The sequence below is a fragment of the Prenolepis imparis genome, unplaced genomic scaffold (assembly GCF_030444845.1).
Source record: "Prenolepis imparis isolate NDT839.2.m4 unplaced genomic scaffold, iyPreImpa1.0 SCAF_7, whole genome shotgun sequence".
In the NCBI taxonomy this organism is placed as follows: domain Eukaryota; kingdom Metazoa; phylum Arthropoda; class Insecta; order Hymenoptera; family Formicidae; genus Prenolepis; species Prenolepis imparis.
In genome coordinates, this window is record NW_028141165.1 from 86,450 (window position 1) to 114,224 (window position 27,775).

At 30.4% G+C, this 27,775-nt stretch overlaps 4 protein-coding genes across 12 annotated transcripts in view; 3 read left to right on the top strand and 1 right to left on the bottom strand.

Annotated features, from left to right (window-relative positions):
• The window catches only part of Ecr (ecdysone receptor), a 60,693-nt gene extending 46,151 nt beyond the window's left edge, over positions 1 to 14,542 (top strand). For all 3 annotated transcript variants that reach the window (XM_083042905.1, XM_083042906.1, XM_083042907.1), the window contains 4 exons: positions 2,652 to 3,082; positions 3,733 to 3,990; positions 4,321 to 4,696; positions 6,654 to 14,542. In XM_083042905.1, coding sequence (XP_082899031.1) covers positions 2,652 to 3,082; positions 3,733 to 3,990; positions 4,321 to 4,696; positions 6,654 to 6,901 — 1,313 coding nt within the window. In that variant the 3' untranslated portion in view covers positions 6,902 to 14,542. The remainder of the gene's footprint in view (positions 1 to 2,651; positions 3,083 to 3,732; positions 3,991 to 4,320; positions 4,697 to 6,653) is intronic.
• Positions 14,543 to 17,680: 3,138 nt separating this feature from the next.
• LOC145939022 (uncharacterized) overlaps positions 17,681 to 27,775 on the bottom strand; it is a 17,970-nt gene continuing 7,875 nt past the window's right edge. For 2 of the 7 annotated variants that reach the window (XM_083043035.1, XM_083043032.1), the window contains exons 2-4: positions 18,775 to 19,166; positions 18,499 to 18,683; positions 17,681 to 18,217 (exon numbers count right to left, since the gene is read on the bottom strand). In XM_083043035.1, coding sequence (XP_082899161.1) covers positions 17,798 to 18,217; positions 18,499 to 18,683; positions 18,775 to 19,042 — 873 coding nt within the window. In that variant the 5' untranslated portion in view covers positions 19,043 to 19,166 and the 3' untranslated portion in view covers positions 17,681 to 17,797. Of the gene's footprint in view, positions 18,218 to 18,498; positions 18,684 to 18,774; positions 19,167 to 20,544; positions 20,695 to 21,499; positions 21,922 to 27,775 lie in introns of those variants that run through there. The other 5 variants (XM_083043037.1, XM_083043036.1, XM_083043034.1 and 2 more) reach the window with 5 other exon arrangements.
• Positions 21,973 to 24,605, top strand: LOC145939023 (B9 domain-containing protein 2-like). Its single transcript, XM_083043039.1, has 4 exons — positions 21,973 to 22,333; positions 22,437 to 23,980; positions 24,076 to 24,336; positions 24,427 to 24,605. Exons 2-4 carry the CDS (start codon positions 23,893 to 23,895, stop codon positions 24,603 to 24,605), a joined length of 528 nt encoding a protein of 175 aa, XP_082899165.1. The 5' UTR covers positions 21,973 to 22,333; positions 22,437 to 23,892.
• Positions 24,558 to 27,775, top strand: part of LOC145939021 (tectonic-3-like) — a 6,870-nt gene continuing 3,652 nt past the window's right edge. The window contains exons 1-3 of the mRNA XM_083043031.1: positions 24,558 to 24,692; positions 24,988 to 25,366; positions 26,624 to 26,854. Coding sequence (XP_082899157.1) covers positions 24,992 to 25,366; positions 26,624 to 26,854 — 606 coding nt within the window. The 5' untranslated portion in view covers positions 24,558 to 24,692; positions 24,988 to 24,991. The remainder of the gene's footprint in view (positions 24,693 to 24,987; positions 25,367 to 26,623; positions 26,855 to 27,775) is intronic.

Below are 27,775 nucleotides of genomic sequence, written 5' to 3' on the forward strand. Positions count from 1 at the left end.
AACGAGGCAGTGTTCACTGGCCTGTTTTAGCTTTCGTCTCTCAGCACAGTGAGCACAATGCTATGTGGTGGGAGAAATAGAGAGGGAAAAACTCGCCATTTGTTAGGTAAGACAAGAGAACAAGGAGGACACGAGTGGCTGTGTGCGTCCGCTTGTATAGATATTCACCAAGAGAGCCAGAGTCAAGGCCGCTCACTGCTATGTCGTGAGAGAGAGGTACTAACCAACATGGAAACCTTGTTGAAGAATATTGAAGCAACCGCGCGCAAGTTCGCGCGTCGAGTCTTTCTGGACTTGTATGAAAACACATGCGCAATTGCCAATCATAACTCGAAATCTATATTTATAAATATATTTTCCTAAATATACTTATTTTTTTATAACTTATTAATATAGAAAAATGTTTATATAATACACGCACACACAAGCACGCACGCACGCATACATATAATTTATGAAAATATAACAGATAATTTAATTAATGTTGAAATAAACAATAAACAATTAATTATTATGATAATATACTCTCTTAACTATATTTGAGACAAAGAGAGAGAGAGAGAATCATTAAAGGAGACCTTAAAATAATTCAATAATTTGAAAAAAAAATATACGTATTAATTGCGAGCACACGCGCGATGTGAGAAAATAGATAATAAGATACATACATATATGTATATATGTATATATGTACGTGTCACTTTTGTTGAAATGAATTTATAAGTATATATAATTTACGCTTATTGTTATTAAGTATATTTAGAGTGGTTTGAAAAGATTTTCAGTGAACCATAATACGCATTTATATATTTTGCAATTAAAACAAGAATGACAACTAAATAGTATAAGGCCCTGCGCACAATAGGAAAAATATTAGGAATAAATATTAAATATTAGGAATAAGAATTATTTTAAAATAGTAAAATCGGAAAAACTCTAATATAAAAATACAAATTCGAGTATAAAGGACTAGTATAAGGGCTAATAAACTAAGATAATAATACTAGAGTCCTTTATACCCGAATTTGTATTTTTATATTAGAGTTTTTCCAATTTTATTATTTTAAAATAATTCTTTTATTCCTAATATTTAATATTTATTCCTAATATTTTTCCTATTGTGCGCAGGGCCTAATAGTAATATATATAGGCAGTAAACCGATTGTTTTGAAAATGGCACAGCGCGACTATGGCCGGTATTCATAGTCCGATCTTATATTTAAGATTATCTTAAGTCTGGTCAGAGGTTGACTTAAGATCCCATTCAACCAATCAAATGGCTGCGTGGCATCTCAAGTTCGGACTTAAGGCAATCTTAAATATAAGATCGGACTATGAATACCAGCCTATAAAACGCGGCTACCTCTATTATATATAGTTTAGGTTTAGGTTTAGGTTAGCTTTATCATCGGTAAAGAAATTTTCTCATTGGACCATCACTTACGTTCCGACATCCGACTGTGACATACGACGTATTGTAGAACGGGCCTAAATTTTTATCCGCGCCCGCATATGCAATATATTTATATATATACATATATATGTACATACACATACATAAATACATAGGTTAGCGCTGTTTATATGTGTCATAGACATCTGTGGTCAAATGCGCACATATGTATATACATTTATGTATCGAAGCATATACGGATCTGTGAAATACGTAGTTGTGTGTTCAACTTTCACCGACCATGACTTCTAACTTGCCCACGCTTCACTCGGCGAATGGAAATAGATAAAAGAGGTAATAGAGACGCGTAACGATATCGCTATAAAGGTTACGAAACCTGTTCGTCTATCCGGTTGGTAGTAGGGAAGAGTTGCTACGCATATATTTTCTTAGATCACAATCACAAATGGCCATTTTCGCAATAACATTCGACATCATTGCAAAATATTGTGTTACCAATCTTTAAGAAACACACATAACCTTAATTTTTTAAATTAATATAAATAGAAAACCAATATATAATTATATATTCATTTTCTGTTAAATATTTTTCGAGAGCCATTTTTTTGTCTTTAAATATAATAAATTATTAAAATATACTTTTTGTGTGTTAAAAATATAACATAAAAGGTTTTAGAATTAATTGAATAACATTGTTACATTAATAGATTAGTATGGATCAATACAGATTTATATTTATTTAGAAGAGTACGTATTTATAATACGTATTATTAGAACGCCAGTTAGAAAACTGTAAATATTCATGAACAAATATATATATATATATATATCTCGCATACTGAAAATTATATACACGCACATGCCTATACACACTATTTGTTTATAAACATAATGTTATATTATTAATTGTATTGCAATATATAATATAAAAGTGCAATATAAATTAATTAATTGAAAATTCAATATGTAAACCTGAAAATATTTGAACTGTTTATCGAATACAATATTAGTTTCTCGTCAAAATTATACCAGTATCAGTTTCTATTCACTATCTTATATATATGAGCAACAAAAGCAGAAAGTTGATGAGGTATCTGTTATTTTATTTATATTAAAGAAATAAGAGATTTTGTGCTTATTATGATAATAATCTGCAACAAAAATATTATCCTGTCGTCAATTCAATCAAATATATTTCAAAACTTTTGTCAGTATAAATTCAAATTTTATATTTCAGGTAGGGACGAACTGTCTCAGTCAGGTTCAATAAACGGCTACGGAAATAATTCCGGGGGTGGTAATGGCAGTGGAGGTGGCAGTGGCAGTGGGGGTGGAAGCGGTAATAGTGAAGGATGTGATGCAAAGAAAAGGAAAGGACCCACGCCACGGCAACAGGAAGAATTGTGCCTTGTATGCGGCGATCGTGCATCTGGTTATCATTACAACGCTCTAACGTGCGAGGGTTGCAAAGGATTTTTCAGACGCAGCATCACCAGAAATGCTGTATACCAGTGCAAGTATGGCAATGGTTGCGAAATCGACATGTATATGCGCCGCAAGTGTCAGGAGTGCAGACTAAAGAAATGTTTGACAGTCGGTATGAGACCTGAATGCGTTGTACCAGAATACCAATGTGCTGTAAAAAGAAAGGAGAAGAAAGCACAGAAGGTAGAGAGAAAGCACACAACCATATAATTTTATATTATATAATAATATCTCTTTTGACTGTTGTATTTTTTTTTCAAATGTCAATATTTTTGTGAAACTTTTTGAAACCAATTTTTCTTTACACCTAATGAAATGTTGAGTCTAAAATGTAATTAAATAGAAATACTTAATGTTAGAAGCTCAAGAATATTAATTAAATTTTGACTATATTATGCCCAATATATTTTATAAATATTCTAATTTCTTGTACATACTTTGCCTCAAAATTTTATTTGAATAGCTAATATTTTGGAGAAAATCAAGAGAAATAACTTAAAATTTAAAATATATATTTTCAAAGATCTCTTATTGACTAATTGTCCAAAATCCATATTAAAAATGGAGATTATGTATTACAAAAGATTTTCATAATTTTTTTTTTAATACTATTTTTATAAATATATGACAAGTTTTATAATAAAAAAATTACATTCTTCATTTCTTTAAAACATATATTTAAGAAAATCAGTTTGTTAACTCCATTGTAAAAAAAAGTTTAATTGCTTTAAGGATTACTTAGATATATTTAATTTCTTATATTTATAAATTCTCCTTACTGTGGTACCATTACTAACCATTTATTTATGTCTTTGTGTAATATGTCATCACAGGAAAAGGACAAACCGAATAGTACGACGATGAATGGTTCACCAGGCAGCGCCGGAATGGGTGATCAGATGGGTGTCAAAATCGAGCCAGCGGAAACCGAATCGTTGTCTATGTCTGGAAGTAGTGGCATTCTTACTCCTGTCAGCCCTTATACTTGTGTCAAACCTATTAGTCCTGAACAAGAGGAACTAATAAATAGGCTCGTGTCTTTCCAATGTGAATTTGAGCAACCAAGCGAAGAGGATCTGAAAAGAATCACCGTATGTATCCTACATATTGTGCATTTAACTGTGTATTATTTATATTACAAATCTTTTATTATTTATCTTATATGCACATGTTGTAGCATTTTTTATGAAAAAACTGAATTTACAAAACGCCTGCAATGCAATATACATATGTGCGCGCGCACATACATAATTTTAAGCAAAAATATTATATATCGTGATGTAAACATTAATCTATGTCTAATTGTACAGATTTTATTTATTATATACAAATTATATGAATCTTGTACAGATTTTTAATCTAATGTGTTTAATGATTAATGCGATAAGTGATTTAGCAATGTAATATATTTTGTCTTTCAGAATCAACCAATGGAAGGCGAAGATCCGAGTGACTATAGTTTCAGGCACATCACTGAAATTACAATTCTGACTGTTCAGTTGATCGTCGAGTTCTCAAAGAGGTTACCCGGCTTCAACGAGCTATTGCGCGAAGATCAAATTACTCTGTTGAAGGCATGTTCCAGTGAAGTGATGATGCTGCGAATGGCAAGAAAGTACGACGTAGACACCGATAGCATCATTTTTGCTAACAATCAACCATATACGCGTGACAGCTACAATGTTGCTGGAATGGGAGAAACCATCGAGGATCTTTTACGATTCTGCCGTCAAATGTGTACCATGGAGGTCAACAATGCCGAGTACGCTTTACTCACCGCTATTGTCATTTTTTCAGGTTCGTATATTTTTTACATTATATTTTATATTATGATCAAATAACATGTAATTAAATAAATTAAATACAATAGTTGAAATAATTTGAAGATTAATCAATAATTAATAGCAATTAGAATCTCTTCCAATAGATTTTAAATATATCCATAAAAGTGATGATAATATATATGATGGTGTTTCGTCGAGTATCATCTATAATAATATCTCTTTTCCATCTTCAAAATCTCTTTCCGAATAGTCTTTATATTTTAGCAGTGTGTGCGTTATAAGTAAAGTGCCTTAACACAAGGCAGGAATTTATTTTTATTAAAAATGTAACATTTTATACACTCACTCCAAAAAAAAGCGGTACACTTAAAATTTGGGAAAAATTATCAAATTTCAAATGACAATAACTTCGTAAATAATAAAGATAGAAAGGTTTATAAAAAACGAAAATAAAGCTTGGAGTCTCTGCTTAAATAATGGTCCGAGTTCGCCACGGCACATGGCGTGAGTCAAATGTCGTAACTTAATAGGATAAAAAGCATATGATAGTACAGAGTCTCCTCTTTAAAATGCTTTTTCAATCATCTCGATACGATGATTTTTCGTTGAGATATTCACATTTGAATAAAAAGGCAACTTTTTACTTTAAATGCGAATAACTGCGAAAAATCATCGTATCGAGATGATTGAAAAAGCATTTTAAAGAGGAGACTCTGTACTATCATATGCTTTTTATCCTATTAAGTTACGACATTTGACTCACGCCATGTGCCGTGGCGAACTCGGACCATTATTTTTCAATTTTGCATGCTCTCGTTTTGTCATCCGCCATTTTCAATAAATTTATCTCGCAACATTAAAATGAATAGATTCTTAAAGTAGAGATTCCAAGCTTCATTTTCGTTTTTTATAAACCTTTCTATCTTTATTATTTACGAAGTTGTCATTTGAAATTTGATAATTTTTTCCCAAATTTTAAGTGTACCGCTTTTTTTTGGAGTGAGTGTAGAATAGAAATTTTAATAATTCAACACAAAAGTATTTTCTTAAAATATTATTTAAAAATATTTTTTTTAGTTTAAATATACATCTTTTTTAAATTTTTAAAAAATTAAATGATCATTTTTTTCAACTAAAGAAAAATAAAAATAAATGACTTTCCCCAAATATTTGCAGCAAAATTGAAACTAATATTTATTCTATATATTTTTAACATATATATATAGAACATATAGAACACTTTAATCGATTTAGCCGATTTTTTTAGTTGTGAAAGCATATATATATATGTATATATATATATATATTATATATATATTATATATATAATTTTTCATTTTTAAGAAGATTTGAGAAAGTTTTATAGATATGTATTTATTTTATTTATTTATTTCTTTTTATTTATTTTATTTATTTTACAAGATATTCTCTACTCTTGTGCGCGCGCGTGTGTGTGTGTGTGTGTAATCTTTATATTTTATATGCAATATATCTTGTCACTTTATGTATAAAAACTCGTAACTTCGATTTTAGTATATAGATTTTTATTATCAAATCATATATCAAATTAAGAAAGAAAATTGTAAGACACTATATTCTTGGGGCGCGTTCGAAAACCACACTCTGAGCACACTGACAATGAGTGTCGTTCTATCTTTGTTCACCTTTTCGTAAGTAACAAATATAGAATGACACAGTGTGCTCAGTGTGGTTTTCGAACCCAAATCACATTATTCAAAACTTTATCTAAAAATGATTGCATTATTGTTTAATGGCAAATTCTTTGATTAAAAATTGGTGTCTCTTTTTCTTTACAAAAATGCTTAGACATTAATAATTGTATTAATAATTTCTATTTAGCAATTAACGATTTAAATAATACGATTTAAAATAAGGATCTTTTAATATTAAATTTCATTATTTCTATCATTTCATATCATTTAAATTTAATAATAATTATTGCTTTGCAGAAAGACCCAGTCTGTTGGAAAGCAGAAAAGTGGAGAAGCTTCAAGAGATCTATTTGAAGACGCTGAAAGCGTACGTGGATAATCGTCGGCCAAAGAAGTGTGGTACGATCTTCGCTAAGCTCCTGTCAGTTTTAACTGAACTTAGAACCCTTGGCAATCAAAACAGTGAGATGTGCTTGAACTTGAAATTTAAAAACAAGAAGCTGCCACTTTTCCTCGCCGAAATCTGGGACGTTGGGTTGCCCTAGTTCCCCAGTCGCCGATTAACGGCGATTGCGCCGGTCGGCTGAACAAATCTTTTGACGTCATAATAGCAGCAGCAGCAGCAGCAACGGCGTCGATGGAACGCCGCATGGACGTGGAAAACGGCCTGCGCGACTCTTGTACTAGTGCACCACTATGCCACTGCCTCACCGTCGCAAGTCAACATATTGTATCAGACGCTGTTCTAGATTCATTACGATCATTTGTTCTTTCTTAATGATCGACCACTTCTAGGTATCGTCCTGGACTGATCGATCTTTATATGGTTTGTAAGGATAAGTATAAACAAGCCGGCCCTGCACCACTCGCGTGTAATTTATATATGACGCAAAAAAGTGCTTCACAGATATACGGATGTAAAATTGTGAAAAAGAGAGAAAAATGTCGAGAATTTTTTATGAAAATGGTAAATGATACAAATGATGCGTTTATTTAAGAGCGATGTATTAATGAAGATATACATGATCAAAAAAAAGGGGGAAGAAAACACTGGATAAAAGCTGATCCATATAGTACTATAAAACGGAGGATTCAAAGAAACGAGGCTTTATGCTACTAAAGATCTATCTATAGAATCAAATAAAGATATCAAATCAATATGATTCATAGAAACTGATTTTTGGAAAAATCTAGCCACCTATCTACTAAAATTTATAACCCGTAGTATTCATCTATCACAAGATTTTATTTAAATCGAGTTGCTCACTGTGAGCCACGAGTCAACCGTATTGGTACTTTTTCTTGCTCACGAAATCACACACATATTCTGTTGCTCGCGTAAAGAAATCCACGCAAGAAAAGTAAGGCCGGCTCGAGAACAAAGAAAAAAAGCCTTGCTATTGGAAACGTGCGGAAACAAGTGCATTTTGAACAAGAGAGGAAGCATAAATAAGAGCAAAGGATTATACTCTGTTGTGAGAGAAAGGCAGTGGCGCGGCCCAGGCTGTGATACATAAAGAACAGTACAGAGAATGAAGATATATAAAGAAAGCTACCTGCAATTTACATTTTATCGCTATGTCTCCTACTTGGATACATCCTTACATACAATCGATATGTAACTGTAATGTATTATATGATATAAGGTATTGATATATCGCGAATGAATCACATTTGTCATTGATGAGAAAATGAATAGTGAAATGATAAATGCGGTTAATATAAAAGAGGGAAAGAATAGAAAGATATAGTGTTAATCGGTGATAATGACGAAAAATATTGTTTAAGTAATCGGCGATACCGCTAGCAAAAAGAAAGTTCGAGAATTAAAATCTTTAGTCAACACTAATACAACATTCTCCCAAGTTTTGACCATAAAAAAAGCAAACATTAATAAAGCCCGTAAAGTATTCGCTGTTGAGCAGCGTCGCACAAATGGAGCGCGAAGTTAAAAGAAATGATACATAACAATACCATAGAGTCTATATCACGCATACACATACAGCATAATATATCTTGCTAGCATATACATTGTTCATAGAGAGAGCGAGGTGCATGCATGTGTGTAAGTACGTGAAAGAGAGAGAGAGAGAGAGAGAGAGAGAGAGAGAGAGAGAGAGAGAGAGAGAGAGAGAGAGAGAGAGAGAGAGAGAGAGAGAGACTAAGAGCAAAAGCTAGAAAATTAGGCAGTCAAAGGTTGAAAAGGATCTACACCGCAGCAGGATAACGCGTCTTGGAATTCTATATATTAATATTTTTACTAATACAGATCATAAAAACGTTCAGGACGTCCCCTTTCCCTCTTAAAAAAAACAAGCTAGAAAAATAAAATTACTTTTGCGAGATATATATTTTTTACGGGATATAACATGTTTAAATGTTATAAAGCAGAAACTGTTTGATATGCATTACTTTTTTTTACGAAAATACAATATTTGTAAATAAGTAACGCAATTTTTTTTTTTTTTTTTTTTTTTTAACATTTTTTATGCTAAAATTTTAACAAAAAATATGTTTTTAAAATATATAAAAAAAAGAAATACATATATGTGGGACGTCCTACAAAGAAAAAATATATAACAATACAAGAAAATATAACAATATTCATTCAAGAATAATGATGTCTTTTTTAGGACACTCCAATGTAATGATATAGGACACTCCGATTGTTCTCACAGAAATGGGAATACATAATATTTTTTTTATTAAGGAAAAAAAATATATATATATTTTAAGTAAATAGAGTAAACCAATTTTGAATTCGTTTATCGAATCGAAAATTGTAAATTGGGAATGATGTGATAATTTATGGTTTATTACAGCTATTACGTTTTGTTTGTTTTTACGCGTGTATGCAAGTGTACGCCCTCATGCACGTGTGTGAGAGAAAGAGTATCTATTCTACATGCTGTTATCTGAAAAAAAAATTGACGATTTAAAAGAAATTAAGAATCTGAGAATCGACAAATTCAAGCAATTAAAAATTCCAGAATTGTTTTGTATATTCTTTACTATTAGTATATTATTTACTATTTACGATACAATTTTCGATCGAATAAGTCGAAATTTAAAGTCGGTTTCCTCCATGGTTCGTTATAACAATCGAAGATTAAATTTTATAAGATAGTTAAGAAATGACGAATGATACATGATACGCTTGATGATGAGACAAATCGATCACCTTTCATTCCAAATTAATGGAAATATAGGAAGCAATTGAGCAAGAGAAATCGACGGCGATTGATTATTTAGAAATACAATAAAATAAGAAATAAAAGTAAAACAAAAGTAATACAAATTCATTAACTTGAATTCTTGAGCGGCTGCGCACTTTTAAAATAATAATCAGGCACCCTTTAAACATTTGTTTATTATTATCGTTGTTAAAATATTCTATAATACATTTATATTGTGTTTTCAAAAGAAAACCTCTTTGTGTATATTTTTCATGGTGTAAAAATAGAAACAGTAATAGATATTATCTTTAAAAAAAAAATAATAAAAAAATTTTTCTTAAATTTATTAAGAAAATTTATCAAAATATGTTTGTTCAGATATTGATTAATCAGTGTGTTATATATGCTCCCGCTTGAGATTTAAATCTTCCATAAATTTTATTTCCATAAGAACGTGAGGCTAGTTTGGTAGTAGGTCGTAGATGAATGAGCTAGGTGACCGAGTTCTAGTGCAAAGCCTTGTGCCTTCAGCAGCGGATATCGGCTCACCACAAACAGAAAATAAAAAAGAATACGTGAAAATTAACCGTCCGTCTTAATCTTTTAATGAAAAAGAAAAATGAAACTTGCTATAAAAATTGTAAGTGAAATCATGCGAATTTGACGCATTGTTATAACGATAAAGATGGAGGGAGGGAGAGAGAGAGAGAGAGAGTGATTGAGGGAGGGGGAGGGGGAGGGGAAGAAGAGAGAGAAAATGAGTGAGTGAGTGAGTGAGTGAGTGAAAGAGAAAAGGCAAGATAGGTAGGAGACATAAAGAATAGACTGCGAAAGTAAATTATTAAGAATGGATATAGTTAATAAAACATTTTGAAAAAAATAATTATAAAACGAGGATTGTAAGATGAGAGTTAAGTAAGAATTATGAAAAACGTTTGCAGAAATCATAACAGAATATAATAACACATTTAATCTCTAATGGTTAGAATTAAAGGATAAATACAAACGATGACAAAGAATTCTTGGATTCTTAAATCTTTAGATTTTTAAAACTTCCTCTACTCTTAATAGTTTGAATCTTCGCTCGACATATTCGAGTTCTTAGATTCTCGGATTCTTAATCCCTTAATAAATTATATCTGAATAATTAAATCCCTAAATAATTGAATCCTTAAATTCATAAATGTTTAATTTTTTAATTCTTTCGATTCTTATTTTAAGCCTAAATTTTATAGATTTCTTGATACTATAAAATATTTTAATCACACACATATAATACTAACTTGTATGCAATTTTATTATATAGCAAATATCTCACGAATATGTGTGCGTGTGCGTGTGTGTGTGCGTGTGTGTGTGTGTTTACAGGGTGTTTCTAAATAAGTGCGAAAAATTTTAAGGATTCTTTGTCGAAAATTAAGGAAGGTTTTTCATATAAACATATATACTTCTACATCCCTCTCTCAGAAGTTACACTTCTTTAAAGGAGAAGGTGAAAATTAGTTTTTCTGTATACAGTAAATAGATCTTTTTACATTTTATATTTTTTATATAGAACATTTTTCCCCAAAATATTTTATTTTGAAGATAATGGACTGTATTAAAATAAAACAGCCTGTGTATATACACGTATATATACATATACATATATATATATAAAACAACAAATTTTACTACAAGAGAGATTAAGAAAATTGTAAAGTAAAATAAAATTCCAGTCGAAACTCTTCTAGTATTTCGATAACAAATATTTTTTTAATAAATGATTGTAATAAATTTTTTAAAGAGTTATTTCTTACTCTTATTATTTTAAAAGATGTATGTAAAAAAAAATTTGTAATATTAAGAGAGAATCAAGCAGATATAAAAGAATTCAAGAATCAAAAGAATTGATAAATTTTTCAAGAATCTCAAAAAATTATAGTTAAATGAAGTAAAGGTCTTCTTCAAACTCCAGAAATTTAAGAACGACAAAAAAATTTAATGTCCCAACATTCAATAAATTTGACGACCAAATTTAGGAATTTGAAGTTAACAATCCAAGGATATAGGAATCCAAGTTATACGACAAATTATATATTACATAAAACGCGTTCCAGTTGATCTCGCTTTACTTTCCTCGAACTTAACAATGCTTATAATATTACATGCTGCTTAGTTGCAAGAAAAAGATTGTTAAAATTGCATGACACGAAACACACTTAATAAAGAAATCGAAAAAGGCATAAGAAACGACAAAAATGAACACGCAATTCTACGATCACTGCCAAGGACGTTTATTGTCTACGTCATTCTCGTCTTGTTGAGATGTTGTCATCTTTTTCGAGATTTAAGAACCGCATGTGAGATAAAAACAGCGCGATAAAGAAAAACAATTAAACGCCTGTCGGGCGATTGTTCAGAATACTGCCAAGTGTAGAATCGAGTTTCTGTGTTTTTTTAAAAACTGTAATACGTCCATATATATACATACACACGCGTGTGCGCGTATGTATGTATATATGTATGTATGTATATGTGTGTGTATATATATATATATATATTTTATATGTGGATGTATTCACGCATGTATATACATAAAATATGCGCTCACATTCGTAATCAGTTAGGTGCACTAAACTTACGCGCGTCGTATCTCTGTGTCTATCCATCTTGTCGGAAAAATTGTACGCAATCGAAGATCCTGAGATAATAATATGCTAAAACATTTAAAAGTGATATGACATTTTTGCAATAGAACACATTTTTTATATTACATTCTATTAAACTGGAACAAAAGTTTTTTGGAAAGTTTTTTTTCCCCAAAAATATAATTTAGAAAAAAATCACTCAAAATTTAATAATGACTTAGTTATTGCCATATTGAGTTGGTATATTGTTGTCGCAGTTTCTTCGATTAGATCACGATCTAAACTAAAATATCTAGCATCCAAAATATATTAGAACCCAAAAAATTACAGATTCAAGGAACTTTAATCGTTCTTTTCGCACTAAAAATCTTTGCACTTGGCAAGTGTCTGTGTCACAAATTATCGGCTAGCTTCCAAGGATTACCATAAAAACGATGTATGATTCGGTGTCAGCATTATTGCAAACGCGTCATTTGTTGCTTGCGTGAAACTCTCTTATTACTACTACTACTACTACTACTACTACACTATTATTATTATTAACTACGACAACTACTGCTGTTACTATGACTAATATTAGACTTTATCGCAGATACGCGCGATTACCGCTACATATTATTATCATTATTATTATTATTGAGATACTCTATCGCTATTACACTTTACTATCATATTACTCTATTACCGCTATACTACTACTAGTACTTTCATGTAACATTCACATTTATACTTACTTACAGGAGGGGAACACAATGATACAAGCGCACGCACATAGGCATTAAAAATTGTATACATGAGCGCACAGATCTTTAGTATCGTTGTCTCCTATTTCCCTAGATCTCCTTAACATTGTAATTTCTTGACACTAAATCTTTCTTAATACACACCGCATATCGGTGATAATATAAATTCTTGATACTGTACATACATCCTTGGTAAATTCCTGCTGCGGAAAATCCATATCTCATAAACCTTTGATAAAAACTCTCATTGTACTCAAAAGTGCGTTTATTTACAAATGTTAATTTGCATACAAATTTAATCACAGACGAGAGTGAAAGAAAAAAATTTTTTATCGACTTTTGCATTAGGTGCAATTCGATTTTAGTCTCTTTAGTAAAAAGTAAACGGAAATAAAATTTATTGATATGTGCTTCGGTATAGCGAGATTAAAAATGTATGAATTTATGGTCGACTAATTATAAATTGGTGCTTTGGAACGTATTAGACTGAATTATTGTTGTACGTTTTAAGGAAAGAAAAAGAAGTAACGAAATTTTTGTCCGAATTATTTAATCGGCAAATATTATTTCTATTTGGAACGTTTTATAAATACATATATGTATACATAATATGTACACACAGACACACATAGACACACACACACGAAAAATGACATATGTACTTGAGAGATACATGCTCTTATGTGCGAGCGTGCGCACACGCCACACAGTACACACACACATGCACACATCATACACGTGTGTGTACGCGCGCGCGCGCATATAAATAGAATTGTGAAATGATATGCGTCACGCACGTAAAAAAGACGTGCAGCTAACATTTCGACATGTTTAAACGATTAAAAGTGAGATATATAGTATGAATTACGAATAATGTACATACACACATACTTCCAATCACATAGAATGTATAAAAAAAAAAGATGGAATGTAAAAATTATTCGATCTGAAAATCATAGGATTCGCGGATCCAAGAATTTAAGAATACAAGGAACCAAAGATTCGAGATTCTAGTTATTTAAAGAGTTTTTAATCCAAAGACCTAGAAATTCATGGACCTAATAAGTTCACGAAACATACGGATATTTGTATCTATGAAATGTAGAATGCAAGAAATTTAAAAAGTTTAAAGTCTACGGAAACTAGAAAAAACGCAAATATCTAAACATCTATGACTTCTCCATCTATATAAATGTTCGAATCCAAGGATCCAAGTATTCATATATTCTCCATTATAGACACGCAACGATACATGTGTACATCAATTATATTATATTCTAATGATTACTAATTAATAATCTACAATAATCTTAACAATCATTAACTAAAAACGATTTAGTTAATGAATATCATTAACTAAACTTTAAGCATATAACAGTTGAATGATCTGATTGAAGAAAGAAAAATAGCAATGCATGCATGTGTGTGTGTGTGTATAGAATAAATGGGTAAGTGAATGAGAGAAGAAAACATGCAGAAGAAGAAAGAGACGAAAGAAACACAAAAATTACAATTAAGTAGCGACAGAAACGATAAAAACAAGAATTGTGTGGACGAAAGCTATGACATGTTTGCCATTTAAGTCAGTGTATTTTTTTCAGAAAATAAAATAACGTATCTGCGCTCTTCATGACATAGTTTTGGAGTAAAATATAATTAAATGGAATTAAGCCTCCTGCATACTCGATTGCCAAATCCGTAAAATTTGTACGACAGCGCCACATTTGGCAAAACTATAAACTATTAAGTGTGAAAATGACATAAATTATTCTTGCGACTTTTAGGCCCGGTTGCACCAACGTTATTTTGGCTATAAGCGACACTTAAAATTTTAAGTTTGTTGCACCAAAGTATAAGACACCTATAGCGCTTTAATTTGAGCTTATCTTAAGCGGTGATTGCAGTACCGCTTAAAAACTTTAAGGAACAGAAATCGTGGTTATAGCAAATCATTGGTCGTTTGTTGTCATTATTGTTATTGACATAAGTCGACCAAGGACTGTTCGTGCACGAGTTATTTAGATGTTATTGAACCAGAAAAATGGATTTAAATTTCGATGTATTAGAAGATGATGAATTAGACGCATTTGATCTAGTTGTTTACGGAATACCGCGAAATGTACATGTGCGTACTAATTATTTTGAAGAATACAACGAATTAAATTTTTTTAGAAGGTTTCGGTTACAAAAGCAATCTGTTATAAATATATTAGAACAGATTGAAGATCACCTACAGTATACACATAACAGGTAAATATTATATTCGGCTGTACTTCCGAAAACCTGACACCTCTGATTTTTATGGGGCTTGGTATACTACTGTTGTTGGGTGCGCTGATCACAAATATCAATATGAAAATCACCGACAAGGTCATCTTCAAGGTCAAACATCGAAAAAATTATATTTTTCTGCATTATTTCAGTTAATCTCAATTTTACAGAAAAATGCTTCAAACCAAACTTGTAGCCCTTAAAAAAATACATCTTTTATGTTCTATACATTTTTTTTGTAGAACAATTATTTTCTGAGTAAAACGTCATAAATGTATCGCCTGATATATTTGACGTGCCCGCGCCGCGGCGCGCCGCGGCCGTGCTAATGTAGCGCATTGGTTCCTTTGGCGGCCACGTGGCGGCGAACGATGATAACGCAACCCGAAAGTCAAAAGCTGCACATTTTCGTATTTTGCACAACATGGACTAAGCACAATGTTGGGTGAGTTAGGTTAGGTTAGGTTAGTTTTCAGGGGGGGTTTGGGGGGCGCAGCCCCCCATTAGGCACGATATTTCATTTAAACTAATTAAAGTTGTGTTTGAAACCTTTTTTAGGAAATATACAATTTTTTCGATGTTTGGCCTTGAAGATGACCTTGTCGGTGATTTTCATGTTGATATTTCTGATCAGCGCACCCAAAAACAGTACTATACCAAGCCCTAGAAAAATCAGAGGTGTCAGGTTTTCGGAAGTTTATCCTTATATTCTTATTAATCCGAGATTTATAATTTAATAATATTTATGTTTCACACATACATTAAAATTACATTACAAGATACAATACGTAACAGTTACAGTATGTAAATTACAATATGTTATATTCATAGTAAAGAAAGTAGAAATAAATAATTTTGCAATCTTGCAGGAATAATTCAGTAACACCAATGCAACAATTGCTTATTGCTTTACGTTTCTATGCGACTGATGGATTTATGATAACAATGGGTGACCATGGTGGAATGGACAAATCTACAGTTTCAAGAATAATCGTTAGAATATCTGAAGCTATAGCTTCTTTAGCACACGTTTATATAAATTTACCACAAACACAAGAAGAGATTGCACGAGCTCAATTAAATTTTTTTAGAATTGCTGCATTTCCAAGAGTAATTGGTGCTATTGATTGTACACATGTAAGAATACAATCTCCAGGTATGTTATGGTATTCAGTATATTTCATCAATATACAATTTTTACGTTTAAAATATTTTTACATATCGATTCTGATATACAATATATACAATATCTACAAATAGGTGGTGATGATGCGGAAGTATTTAGGAATAGAAAATCATACTTTTCTTTAAACGTACAAGTCATGGCAAACGCGAACAAGGAAATAATTGATATTGTAGCTCGATGGCCAGGCTCAGTTCATGATTCAATAATATTTCAGAACAGTAATTTAAGAATGCTGTTTGAAACAAATCATTTTCCCAACTGTTTATTATTAGGTATGTGGTTTCAGTAATAATAATATATACATATATTTGATTCTGTTATTTTAGCATGATTAAATATTTGCTCATATTATTATAGTTAAACTTTATGTTTCAGGTGATAGTGCATATCCTGCAAAACCTTATTTATTTACACCATTATTAAATCCTCAAGGTCGTGCTCAACAATTATATAATGAATCACATATTAGAACAAGAACTATAGTAGAACACACATTTGGTATTTGGAAACGTAGATTTTCAATATTAGCATATGGTAGTCGCTTAAAAATCAGGACAGTAATGACAATAATAATAGCAACTGCTGTGTTACATAATATAGCACAGCGTCGAGGGGAAGATATTCCTCCACCTGATGAAGACCAATTATATATTTTAGAAAATATCATCGCAAATGATCATCAAGTAGTAAATCCTTATCCTCAAAATGAAGCAGGAGATGCAGGTTTGCTAGCACGTAATATTATAATCAACGAATATTTTAACAATTTACATGAATAAGATATAAGATAAATAAAGTGCATTTATTAAAAATAATTGTATTAATAAATATATACAAGAAAAAAATCTGAACGACTGATTTTTATTATAACGTCACTTTCCTTTACTTGCAAACATATTTTTTTATTGCATTCATAACATAAAAAAAATATTACAATGCTTATATTATAACACAAAATAATCAAAATATTAAAATAAAAATAATAATAATAAAAATAAAATAATAATGTTTGTACTTTGGCACATGTCTTCATATCACTTACTTATACTTAAAACTAAATATAATATTTTTTTATATTGCATTCATAACATAAGAAATAACATAACGCTTATATTGTAACATATAACAACACAAAATAATGAGTAATAAAATAAAATAATAATAATAATAAAGTAATGTGTGTGTTTGTACTTAGGAACATCTTTGTATTACTTTTTTATATTTTAAATATAATATTTTCAACTGAATAGTTAATAATATTTTTATCTAATATATAAGTACATATATATAGATAGTGACTTTGATATTTTAACCTGTCACATCTGTTTTATATTTTATACTTAACACTAAATATGTACTTTATATTTAATAAGATTCTTTCATACCTTAGTATTAGTTTTTTATATATTGGATATAATGCATTGCAAAGAAATTACTAAAGAAGGGAACTTGTTTGTAATTTTCTCAATTGGACTTGGTTCAATTGTATGTCTAAATCTAAACATTTTTTTTTTAATTCAAATTCCATTTCGTTTTGTTTTTGTTTTGCTGCCATTTCCTCCTTTAAAGTTATTAATTGCAATTTTCCAAGTTCCATTTTAATTTCTGCTAAATCACTATATTGTTTGGAAATGTGAGAACTGTGAAGACCCATTGTTGATGGTCGACGTTGTCTACGAGCTGTGGTTTGAAGTAAATTTTCGTTTTCTTTATTTTCTAACACATTAGTTTTGGTTACTTTCAATGTTGTGTGCTTAGATGTTTTTAATTTGTCTGGAGTATATGTTTTCCAATTCGATATACTTTTTGTTTTCTTTGTTTCGTTTTCTTTATGCGGTGCATATGTATTAGAATTCTGCAAATAACACATTAATTATAAATTATAAACTTAATTATGATTAAGAGTATTGGTGTATCATAAATATAGATTATTGGCTGCTTTCGCGAGAGAATCAAAATGATCCAGATTAAAATGACCCTGCGCTATGATTGGTCAAATCTGAAATTTCACTGAATTTCAATTTCACTGAATTCAGTGAAATTTCAGATTTGACCAATCATAACGCAGGGTCATTTTAATCTGGATCATTTTGATTTTGTCGCGAAAGTAGCCATTATTAGATTATTATTACTTACGTCAGATGTTGTTTCTTCCAAAACTTCATCTAAAACTTTATAGTGCATAGTGCAGTCATCCGTATCTGTTTCATTATCGCAAATATACATAATATTATTAATTACATCCTCATTCACATCAAGTGTATTGTTTTCGTCAGATAGTAAGCTCGGAAGTGTATCAGAATCAAATCTGTTATTAAATCCTATAAAATAGTATATTTATTAGAATAAACCATTAATTACATATATTATAAAAAAGCTAAACTTATTGCAATATAATAAAATAAAAATTACCTTTGACTGTCTTAGTATTCATTAACGTTAATATAGATTCATGCATCGGATCTACTACTTGATGCGTTGGTCTTTCACCACCAGTTTTATATAATTCTATCTTCTCTTGTGTTGCGTTTTTTCTTGTCTCCTTTTTCATATTTTCATAAAATTTTTTTAATGATTCTGTTGTGCGATAAGTTCCACTTGGCGCTATACTGTTGAATTCATTTTTTATTGTTTCCCATATATCATTTTTGTCTTTCCATGACACTTCATCATGACACATCAGTTTTTTTCGATTCAATTATATTTTTATATTTCATTATAATATTTATTAAAGTAGCTTTTTCTTCTGTTGTGTAATTTGTACTACGTACTCTTTTTTTCGTTGTTCTATCTTCATCGGTCATCTATGATTAAAGAAACATTGATAAGACTTTGCACACTTTGTATATACATTTTAAATATTATTTGCTTTCTAAAGTTGCTTATATATTTCATAAGACATTTAAATTCGTAATTATATATATATTTGTTATTATATATATGTATATAAATTAATTATATTAAAGGTCTCCGGATGTCGAAGCGAGAACGAGAACGAGGATCATGTCGTCAGTTTCGCAGTCTTTTACGCGAGGCTTTCTTCATTTATAGTATTTCACGAATGTGAAATACTATAAATGATAATAAAAATTTAATATGTAATAAAAATTTTAATCGCTTATCTAATTAAAAATTAACCGATTTATGTCGTGTTTGGTGTCATTTTAATCGCAAAAATCTCAATAATCCATTAAAATTATTTTCAAACCGATAAATTGCTAATTATACAAATTTTATTTTCTATAGTAACATGTCATATGATATGAAAGATTATAGATAAAGGGAGCCTCGCGAGAGAGACTTCGGAACTCTTTGATGATACGTCATCTCGCTCGCTCTTTATTTCGTTCTCGCTCTGCCTTCGACGACATCGAGAACCTTTCCTTATCTACAATAAATTTACGAATGTAAATATCTTTTAAATAAAAACTAAAACTTTTAATTTGCATTTTATCGGTTTAAAAATAATTTAATGGATTAATTAAATTTTAGCGATTAAAATGACACCAAACACGACATAAATCGGATAATTTTTAATTAAATATGTAATTTGAATTACTTGTTCAGTGAAAAATTATCCAATTTATGTTATAATTGATGTCATTTTAATCGCAAAAATCTTATTAATCTAATAAAATTACATTCAAAAATATCAAATAGAAAATATAAAAAATTTAATACAAACAAAAGCCATTTGTTACATAAATGAAACAAGCCAGAAAAGTAAAATAAGTAATATTAAACCTCGGGAGAGATTTCAATGCTTGTTTACAAGATATGAAAGAAGAAAAGAAGAAAATAAAGAGAAAGAGAGAGAGAGAGAGAGAAATTTGGTTTTTAAATTTGTTACATTTCCTATATGTCATTTCCATAATAATGTGTATAATAATATATATATAATATCTGAAATGACGTGGAAAATGTGTGTATATATATATTATAAATTTAAGAGCTAAAATTTTCTTTTTAAAAAATACTGTGAATAAATGTTTTTATTATTTGAAAAGAAACATCGTCATTTCGAAATATATACATATACGATATATATATTTAAATAATTATATATATATATAAATATTTCGTATATATACTCGTATATACATATATATACTCTAAAATGATTTTTTTTTAAATTGCATTTCTCGTGTTACTATATACATGTATTATTTTATCATCTCTTACAATTAGATTTAGTTACTATTTCTCACTCCGGCCGCAATATTACTGAGAGGGCGCTAGTACACAGCGCTCTTTTTCCAGTCACACTAAGGGCTTGAGCAAAATAGCTGACTTAGGGCCTGAGCAGAATGGCTGACTTACAACTTTAAGACAATGTTTTATGCCCTTAAGTTTTTGTCTTATGTAACACACAATACTGTCTTTTGTCTCAAATCTTATAAGTCAGCTATTCTGCTCAAGCCCTTATAAGATTTGAGACAGTATTGTGCGTTACATAAGACAAAAACTTAAGGGCATAAAACATTGTCTTAAAGTTGTAAGTCAGCCATTCTGCTCAAGCCCTAACTCCCGTAAGACCATCGGTCTTTAATAGTACCTCGTCAGTGATCTTGGGTACAAATGTCTATACTAAACCTAGATCGCTAACTCTGTCAAAAAAGCTGAGGCATGACACCTTACAACAAAATGGCAGCGATGCATCTGTGTTAGTTCATATATGATATCTTACAAAATTGACAGTCTGTGTGTTTGTGTTAATGCATATGTGATATTCGGCGATACCATGGCAACGGTCATTTTGTTGTAAGGTGTCATAGCCAAAACCGGACACATCTTTTCATACGTCAAAGCCCGAATTTAGCGATCTAGGTTTAGTATAGATATCTGTGATCTTGGGTGAGTTGCTCACGAGGTGAATATTACAAAAGTGAACAAATTTACTAGATTTCGACAAATAAAATTGTAGATACTCTAGTGAATTTCCTCACTTTTGTAATATTTAAGCCCCTCGCACAATGCCAGGCAACAGGCAATAGGAACAGGAAATAAAAAATATCCACCAATAAGAGCAGGGAATAGATATTATTCCCTGCTCTTATTGGTGGATATTTTCTATTTCCTGTTCCTATTGCCTGTTGCCTGGCATTGTGCGAGGGGCTTTACTTCGTAAGCAACTCACCCAAGGCTGTGTTCCGATTCCTCACCCGGGTGCACCTGAACACTTAGAGAGCGTTCCGATTCCCTTTAAATACTCCTGCCGTACTCTCAACTAATATAAAACGTTCAAATTATCACTTCATCCACCCGGGAGAGTGAAAAAATCACCCAGCTCCATGAGCCGGGTGATTTGGATGGTGATGATGTATAAAGACAATTTAAAAACATATTTGGACACTTTTTGTTAGACTCCGCCCATCACCCATTCACCCCACTATAACCCGTCAGGTGGAGAATCGGAACACAGCCCAAGATGCACAATCGATCCCCTGAATGTAAAAAGTGCAAGCAAAACGAACAAATTTACTGTTACTAGTTCGTTGTCATAACAACGCATCCGTCAACATTGAAGTGCATGAGTTATCATCAGTAGTGTTGGTCGTGAAATAGGATGTAATCATTTTGTTTATAGAAACCTTATTTTAATTACTGAATTTTCATTGAAAAGTTTGTATCTAGTATATTTCACATAAAAAAATATAATAAATATATTATATTTTATATATAATATAACATATAAACAAAGTATGAAATAATTTCAATCATTCAACTTTTTTTACATTGTTCGTTAATTTAATGTCAACTTAAAGAAAAGAAATACAGCTTCGCAATCTTAGATAGACTATAGATTAAGTGATAGTAAAAAACGAAAATTGACAAAAATACTGCTGTTATTGTATGTGTGAATATGATCTAATAATTAATAATTTCATTTTAACAAAGATCTTGAAAGATCTTAATACATTATAAAGACAAAACAACTCTTTTGCAGTGAAGGGAATTGTTGCAAAAATTGGTAAGAATGAATATTTTTATTATTTAAAAAAAACATATTTTATTATATATTTATTTCTTAGTAAGAGAGAATGTATCTCTAAATGTATACAATAATATTACAGAATACTGCATACAGAAAGATTGGTATGATAATTAATGTATCTGTATGTAATATTATATATACAGGATGTTTCATATATAAATGGGCAAAAACTTCAGGAATGGATTTCTAATACTTATTGTTAGAGAAGAAAAAAAAGTTATATCAATAATTGGTCCGGAAATGATTAGTTTATTCTGAATTATCAAGGTTTTTGTGACACAATTCTCGTTACATTGTCTTAGAGAAAATGTTCAATATATGTCCACTTCCTGTCTCAAAACAAGCCTCAACTCGTCTCATTGAGCCCCGAACACGCTGCTCAATTCCTGGAGTTATGTAAAGTCTTTAGTATATTCGTCTGCAGTGGATGATGTAGAAACTCTTCGCGACCAAATTGTGGCAGCTTTTCAGACAACACGCGCCACTCCAGAAATTTGAGCGTGTTTGAGACTTAATGAGACGAGCTGAGGCTTGTATTGAGACAGGAGATGGATGTATTGAACTCTTCCTCTAATTGTAAGACAATGGGGTGACGAGAATTGTGCCACAAAAACCTCAATAACTCAGAAACGAAGGGCAGACTTTGCGTGCGTGTGTGTGTGTGTGTGTGTGTGTGTGTGCGCGCTTCTTTAGTAAAACTTTTCTCTAATTATTTTTCTTCTAGTTACTATTTTAATGTAAGGGAAAAAAGAAGAAAATGGTAGAGAAAAATAGAGAAAAATTTTACTGAAGAAGCACACACAAATACACACACACATACAAAGTCTGCTTTTTTTAGAGCCATTTGATGTACAAGTTCGACTAAACAACCTCCTCGCGGTGTACATCGGATAATGTGAATGCCGATGATATGTCAACTTTGAAACTCCGTATCTTGGGAACGGTTTGCGCAAAAGACCCACATAGGTAGTGCTTTGAAAACGTCTCGATAAGGATTACAAGAATATGCAATAAAAAATAGGGGGTTTCATTTAAGAAAACATCGATGACCTTCACGTGACTTTCAAATGACTATTCAAGGTCAAACCAATGACACCATCTTATGTCCCCCTCAAAGTCAAAAAATTTTTGTATGAAACATTTTTTCGCATCTCCCATATTTTTCGAGATATTTGCCTGTTAAGATTAAAATGAATCACCCTGTATATATGTATATACAGGGTGTTTCTAAATAAATGTGAAAAATTTTAGAAGATGATTCTTTGTCGAAAATTAAGAATAAGCTTGCTCATAGAAGAAGCAAAATAGAATGATGAGGAAGCAATGTGCAAGTTTCCAATTTGCACTTTTTTTTAATTTGTTTCTTTTCATTGCACAGGTGACTCTTTAAAAAATGAAAATTCTATCAAGTTAATCTCATCTTCTTTTGTGTAATATCCACAGATCCCCTGATATTTCATCAAAATCTTAGTGGGTAAATGTATTATAAATAATTAGTTTATTTTATAAATAATATAGAAATATGATTTTATGGCATGGCCGAATTGCATATAATTGGGCATATTTCATCCGCAAAGAATTTTAAACAATCGCATCTACTCTGCAAATGGAATTTTTATGTTGGTAAGGTGAACAGATTCATGATTTGACAAGTAATAGAATAGATATATATATTTATTTAGATATATCAAGAAACTTTTTTTATTATTATTTCTTAGGTAATGGTTGGAAAATTGTATCAGGACAAGAAGAAGGACAAACACAAGAGAGTTGCGATATTTATACTAATAATCCGATCTGGGATCATCCCATAGATTTGCATTATACAACTCAGACTTTACAAAATTCTCCGAAATTATTATTGCAAGTATTTTATAGAGATAATTATGGAAGGATACTTTTTCTTTCATATGGTGTATTCAATATTCCATTATCTTCTGGTTTGCACATATTAGAATGTCATACGTGGAAACCTATTGGTATGCATAATTTTAAGCATATAATAAAATTTTAAATTTTTGCTGAACAAAACTATAATTATTATTCTCTCAGTAACAACTTTTGTATAGGTACTTGGAAAGATAAATTGTATGACAAATTCTTGGGACGAAGTTTACAATTAAAGTCACCAAGTGTTTTAATCAATACATTAGATAGATTTGAAATATTTACGCAAAGTGTGGGAACAGTAATCGTTGATTTGCATATTCTGACAAAAAATTTTGATAAATTTGGGTGTCAGTTGTGAATCGAATTGTGCAAATACAAATTACATAAGCAGTTGATTTTTAATTACGAAAGGCAGAATTCCAGAAACATCAGAAAATTACAAAGAGTAAATATTTCATGTATAAAAAGAGATGCAGTGATGCCAAATTCAGATCGCGCATCACACCAAGTCATAGTGGAAAAGATACAAACGAAAACCGCGTACATATAAGCGCCGGCGGTTCCTTCCAATTACAACTTATAATTAGTGTGTGATGCGCGACCCGAATCTGGCATCATGAAGAAATATATAATTTAGAATAAATTCTGCGATAATATATTTGAACAATATCAATATATATATATATATATATATATATATATATTTGAACAATATCAATATATATATTTTTTTTTTGCAGCAAAATGTTCTTTTTGCTAGTGTTATTTCTATCATGTACTAATATGGCGTATGTAACAAAAATTGAAGATACATTAATCTGTATAAATGATACAGATTGCAACAAATCAATTGATTCAACTATATATACACAACATCCTACAATTAATGATCCATCTCCTTTTCCAATGAAAGGAGATTCGTCAAACGATATAGAAGAGAATAATTCATTCACTACTATCATTCCTATAGAGATAACATCTTCAAGAATAAATTCTAATGTAACGGAGCAACAAGAATTAGAATCAACTTTAATAATATTGTCTTCACCAACAATACATCCAGATGATGATGAAGTTCTTATACTTGAAGAAAGAGAAATATGCGAGTGCAATTTGATTGTACGCATAAATATTTGATTTTGATATAAAATATTAAATTGTGTGTGTTAAAAATAAAGAAAATAAATATTTTAATAATATACATTTTAAATATACATTTTAATAATATAACATATACCGGGTGAGTCATTTAAAGTGTTACACACTTATATCTCGGAAACGAAGCATTTTAGAGAATAATGTTTCATACAAAAGTTTTTTGACTTCGAGGGGGACATAAAATGGTGTCATTGGTTTGACCTTGGATAGTCGTTTGAAAGCCACGTGAAGGTTACCTTCAATTTCTTAAATGTAACCCCCTATTTTTCATTGCATATTCTTGTAGCTTACCCCGAGAGCTTTCCAAAACCCTATATATGAGTTATTTTTTATTAAGTACTTTCCGAGTTATGAAACTTGAAGTTTACAGTACATATTTCGACATAAAATATAAAATATCTTGTGAAACATTCACTTTTCGGTTATCTTACTATAATACTTTTATGCACAGAATAATAAGACCAATCAATTGGTGTAAAAAAACACATAGTTGTTTTTAAAAAAAGTATGCAATTTGCAACATATTTTTTTAAAGCAACTATGTGTTTTCTTTACACCAATTGATTGGTCTTACTATTCTGTGCATAAAAGTATTACAGTAAGATTACCGAAAAGTGAATGTTTCACAAGATATTTTATATTTTATGTCGAAATACTGTAAACTTCAAGTCTCATAACTCGGAAAGTACTTAATAAAAAATAACTTATATATAGGGTTTTGGAAAGCTCTCGGGGTAAGCTACAAGAATATGCAATGAAAAATAGGGGGTTCCATTTAAGAAATTGAAGGTGACCTTCACGTGACCTTCAAACAATTATCCAAGGTCAAACCAATGGCCGCGTTCAGCAGAAAAAGCAGTTTTGCAACTGTTGTAAAATTCGTGAATCTGATTGGTGTATTCTCTTAGGTTCAGCTAAGATGAAGAGAATATACCAATCAGATTCACGAATTTTACAACAGTTGCAAAGCTGCTTTTTCTGCTGAACGCGGCCATCTTATGTCTCCCTCGAAGTTAAAAAACTTTTGTATGAAACATTTTTCTCTAAAATGCTTTGTTCCGAGATATAAGTGTGTAACACTTTAAATGACTCACCCGGTATACTTCAATATAGAGAAATATTAATACATTTTTAATTTTTCTTTTTAAGTTATTAATTAATATTTATAAAGAAAGAATTATTATGATTCTATTACACATTACTATTTTGTTTATGTAGAAATTTTCGTGTGACATCAATTGTTGTTGCGATATAGATTGCAATAAGTTTCATCTATCTGCATTTTCGCACTGCCAAAATTATCATGTAGAGCTTTATGACAGTCGGTATTGTTACAATCGAAATTTTATACAACGAAACAACACTTCTTTTATTCTCGAGAAACTTGGAAATAATTTATTTTGCATTTTATATGACAATCTTCCATCTGCATATAATTCTGACGACTTGGTAAGTAAATCACATATACAATATACGTTTGTTACATACAAATGAAATTAATTTTTTTTAAAGGTTTATCGCTTCAACTATCATACACTTACTACAAAGCTCTTAGTTTTTGCAGCTTTGCATTGCTATATATATATATATATATATATATATATATATATACAGGGTGTCCCAGAACTGGCGAAGAAGCTTTTAATGACAGATTCTTCATGAAATTCTAAGTCGAAAAGTTCTTTACAAAAATGTGATCCAATGAATAGAATTTGAATGGTGAGGCATTGAAGTTGACGTATGGGAGAGCATGAAATTCGCGCGGTCAGGAGCGTAACGGCCAAGCTCGGCACGGGTACAACTTATAACTCGTGTATCGCGCCGATGCGTGTTTATCGTTACTCTATAATATTCTGTTATTAATAATATGAATTAATTATTCTCATTAATAATAATATTTATCTTTATCAATTAATAATTTTGTGTAAAAACTTGACCTACTGGTTGAATATCCTTAAACTATGGGATATGCGAGATATTGATTAGACTAACTTAACAAATGACAAATTTAAAATAAATTAATAAATAACAAATTAATCATAATTTTATCAATTAATTAATTAATTACTCAAATAACTGAAATTAATAAATAATGAGTAAATAATAAATATTGAAAAATAGAAAAAAATAAATAAATAGTTAATGAATAATTAAATAATAGTGTAATATTGAAATAAAGTTTCAGAGAAGAATATAAAAAATTTCAAATAGTTTAAGGATATTCAACCAGTAGGTCAAGTACACAAAATTATTAATTGATAAGATAAATATTATTATTAATGAGAATAATTAATTCATATTATTAATAACAGAATATTATAGAGTAACGATAAACACGCATCGGAGTACTCTGCGTTGATACCACTGCTT

Coding starts and splice junctions, on each gene's coding strand:
- LOC145939023 (XM_083043039.1), top strand. CDS start 23,893: ATGGCCGAATTGCATATAATTGGGCATATTTCATCCGCAAAGAATTTT. Junction 23,981..24,075: donor CAAATGGAATTTTTATGTTG/GTAAGGTGAACA, acceptor ATTATTTCTTAG/GTAATGGTTGGAAAATTGTA. Junction 24,337..24,426: donor TCATACGTGGAAACCTATTG/GTATGCATAATT, acceptor ACTTTTGTATAG/GTACTTGGAAAGATAAATTG.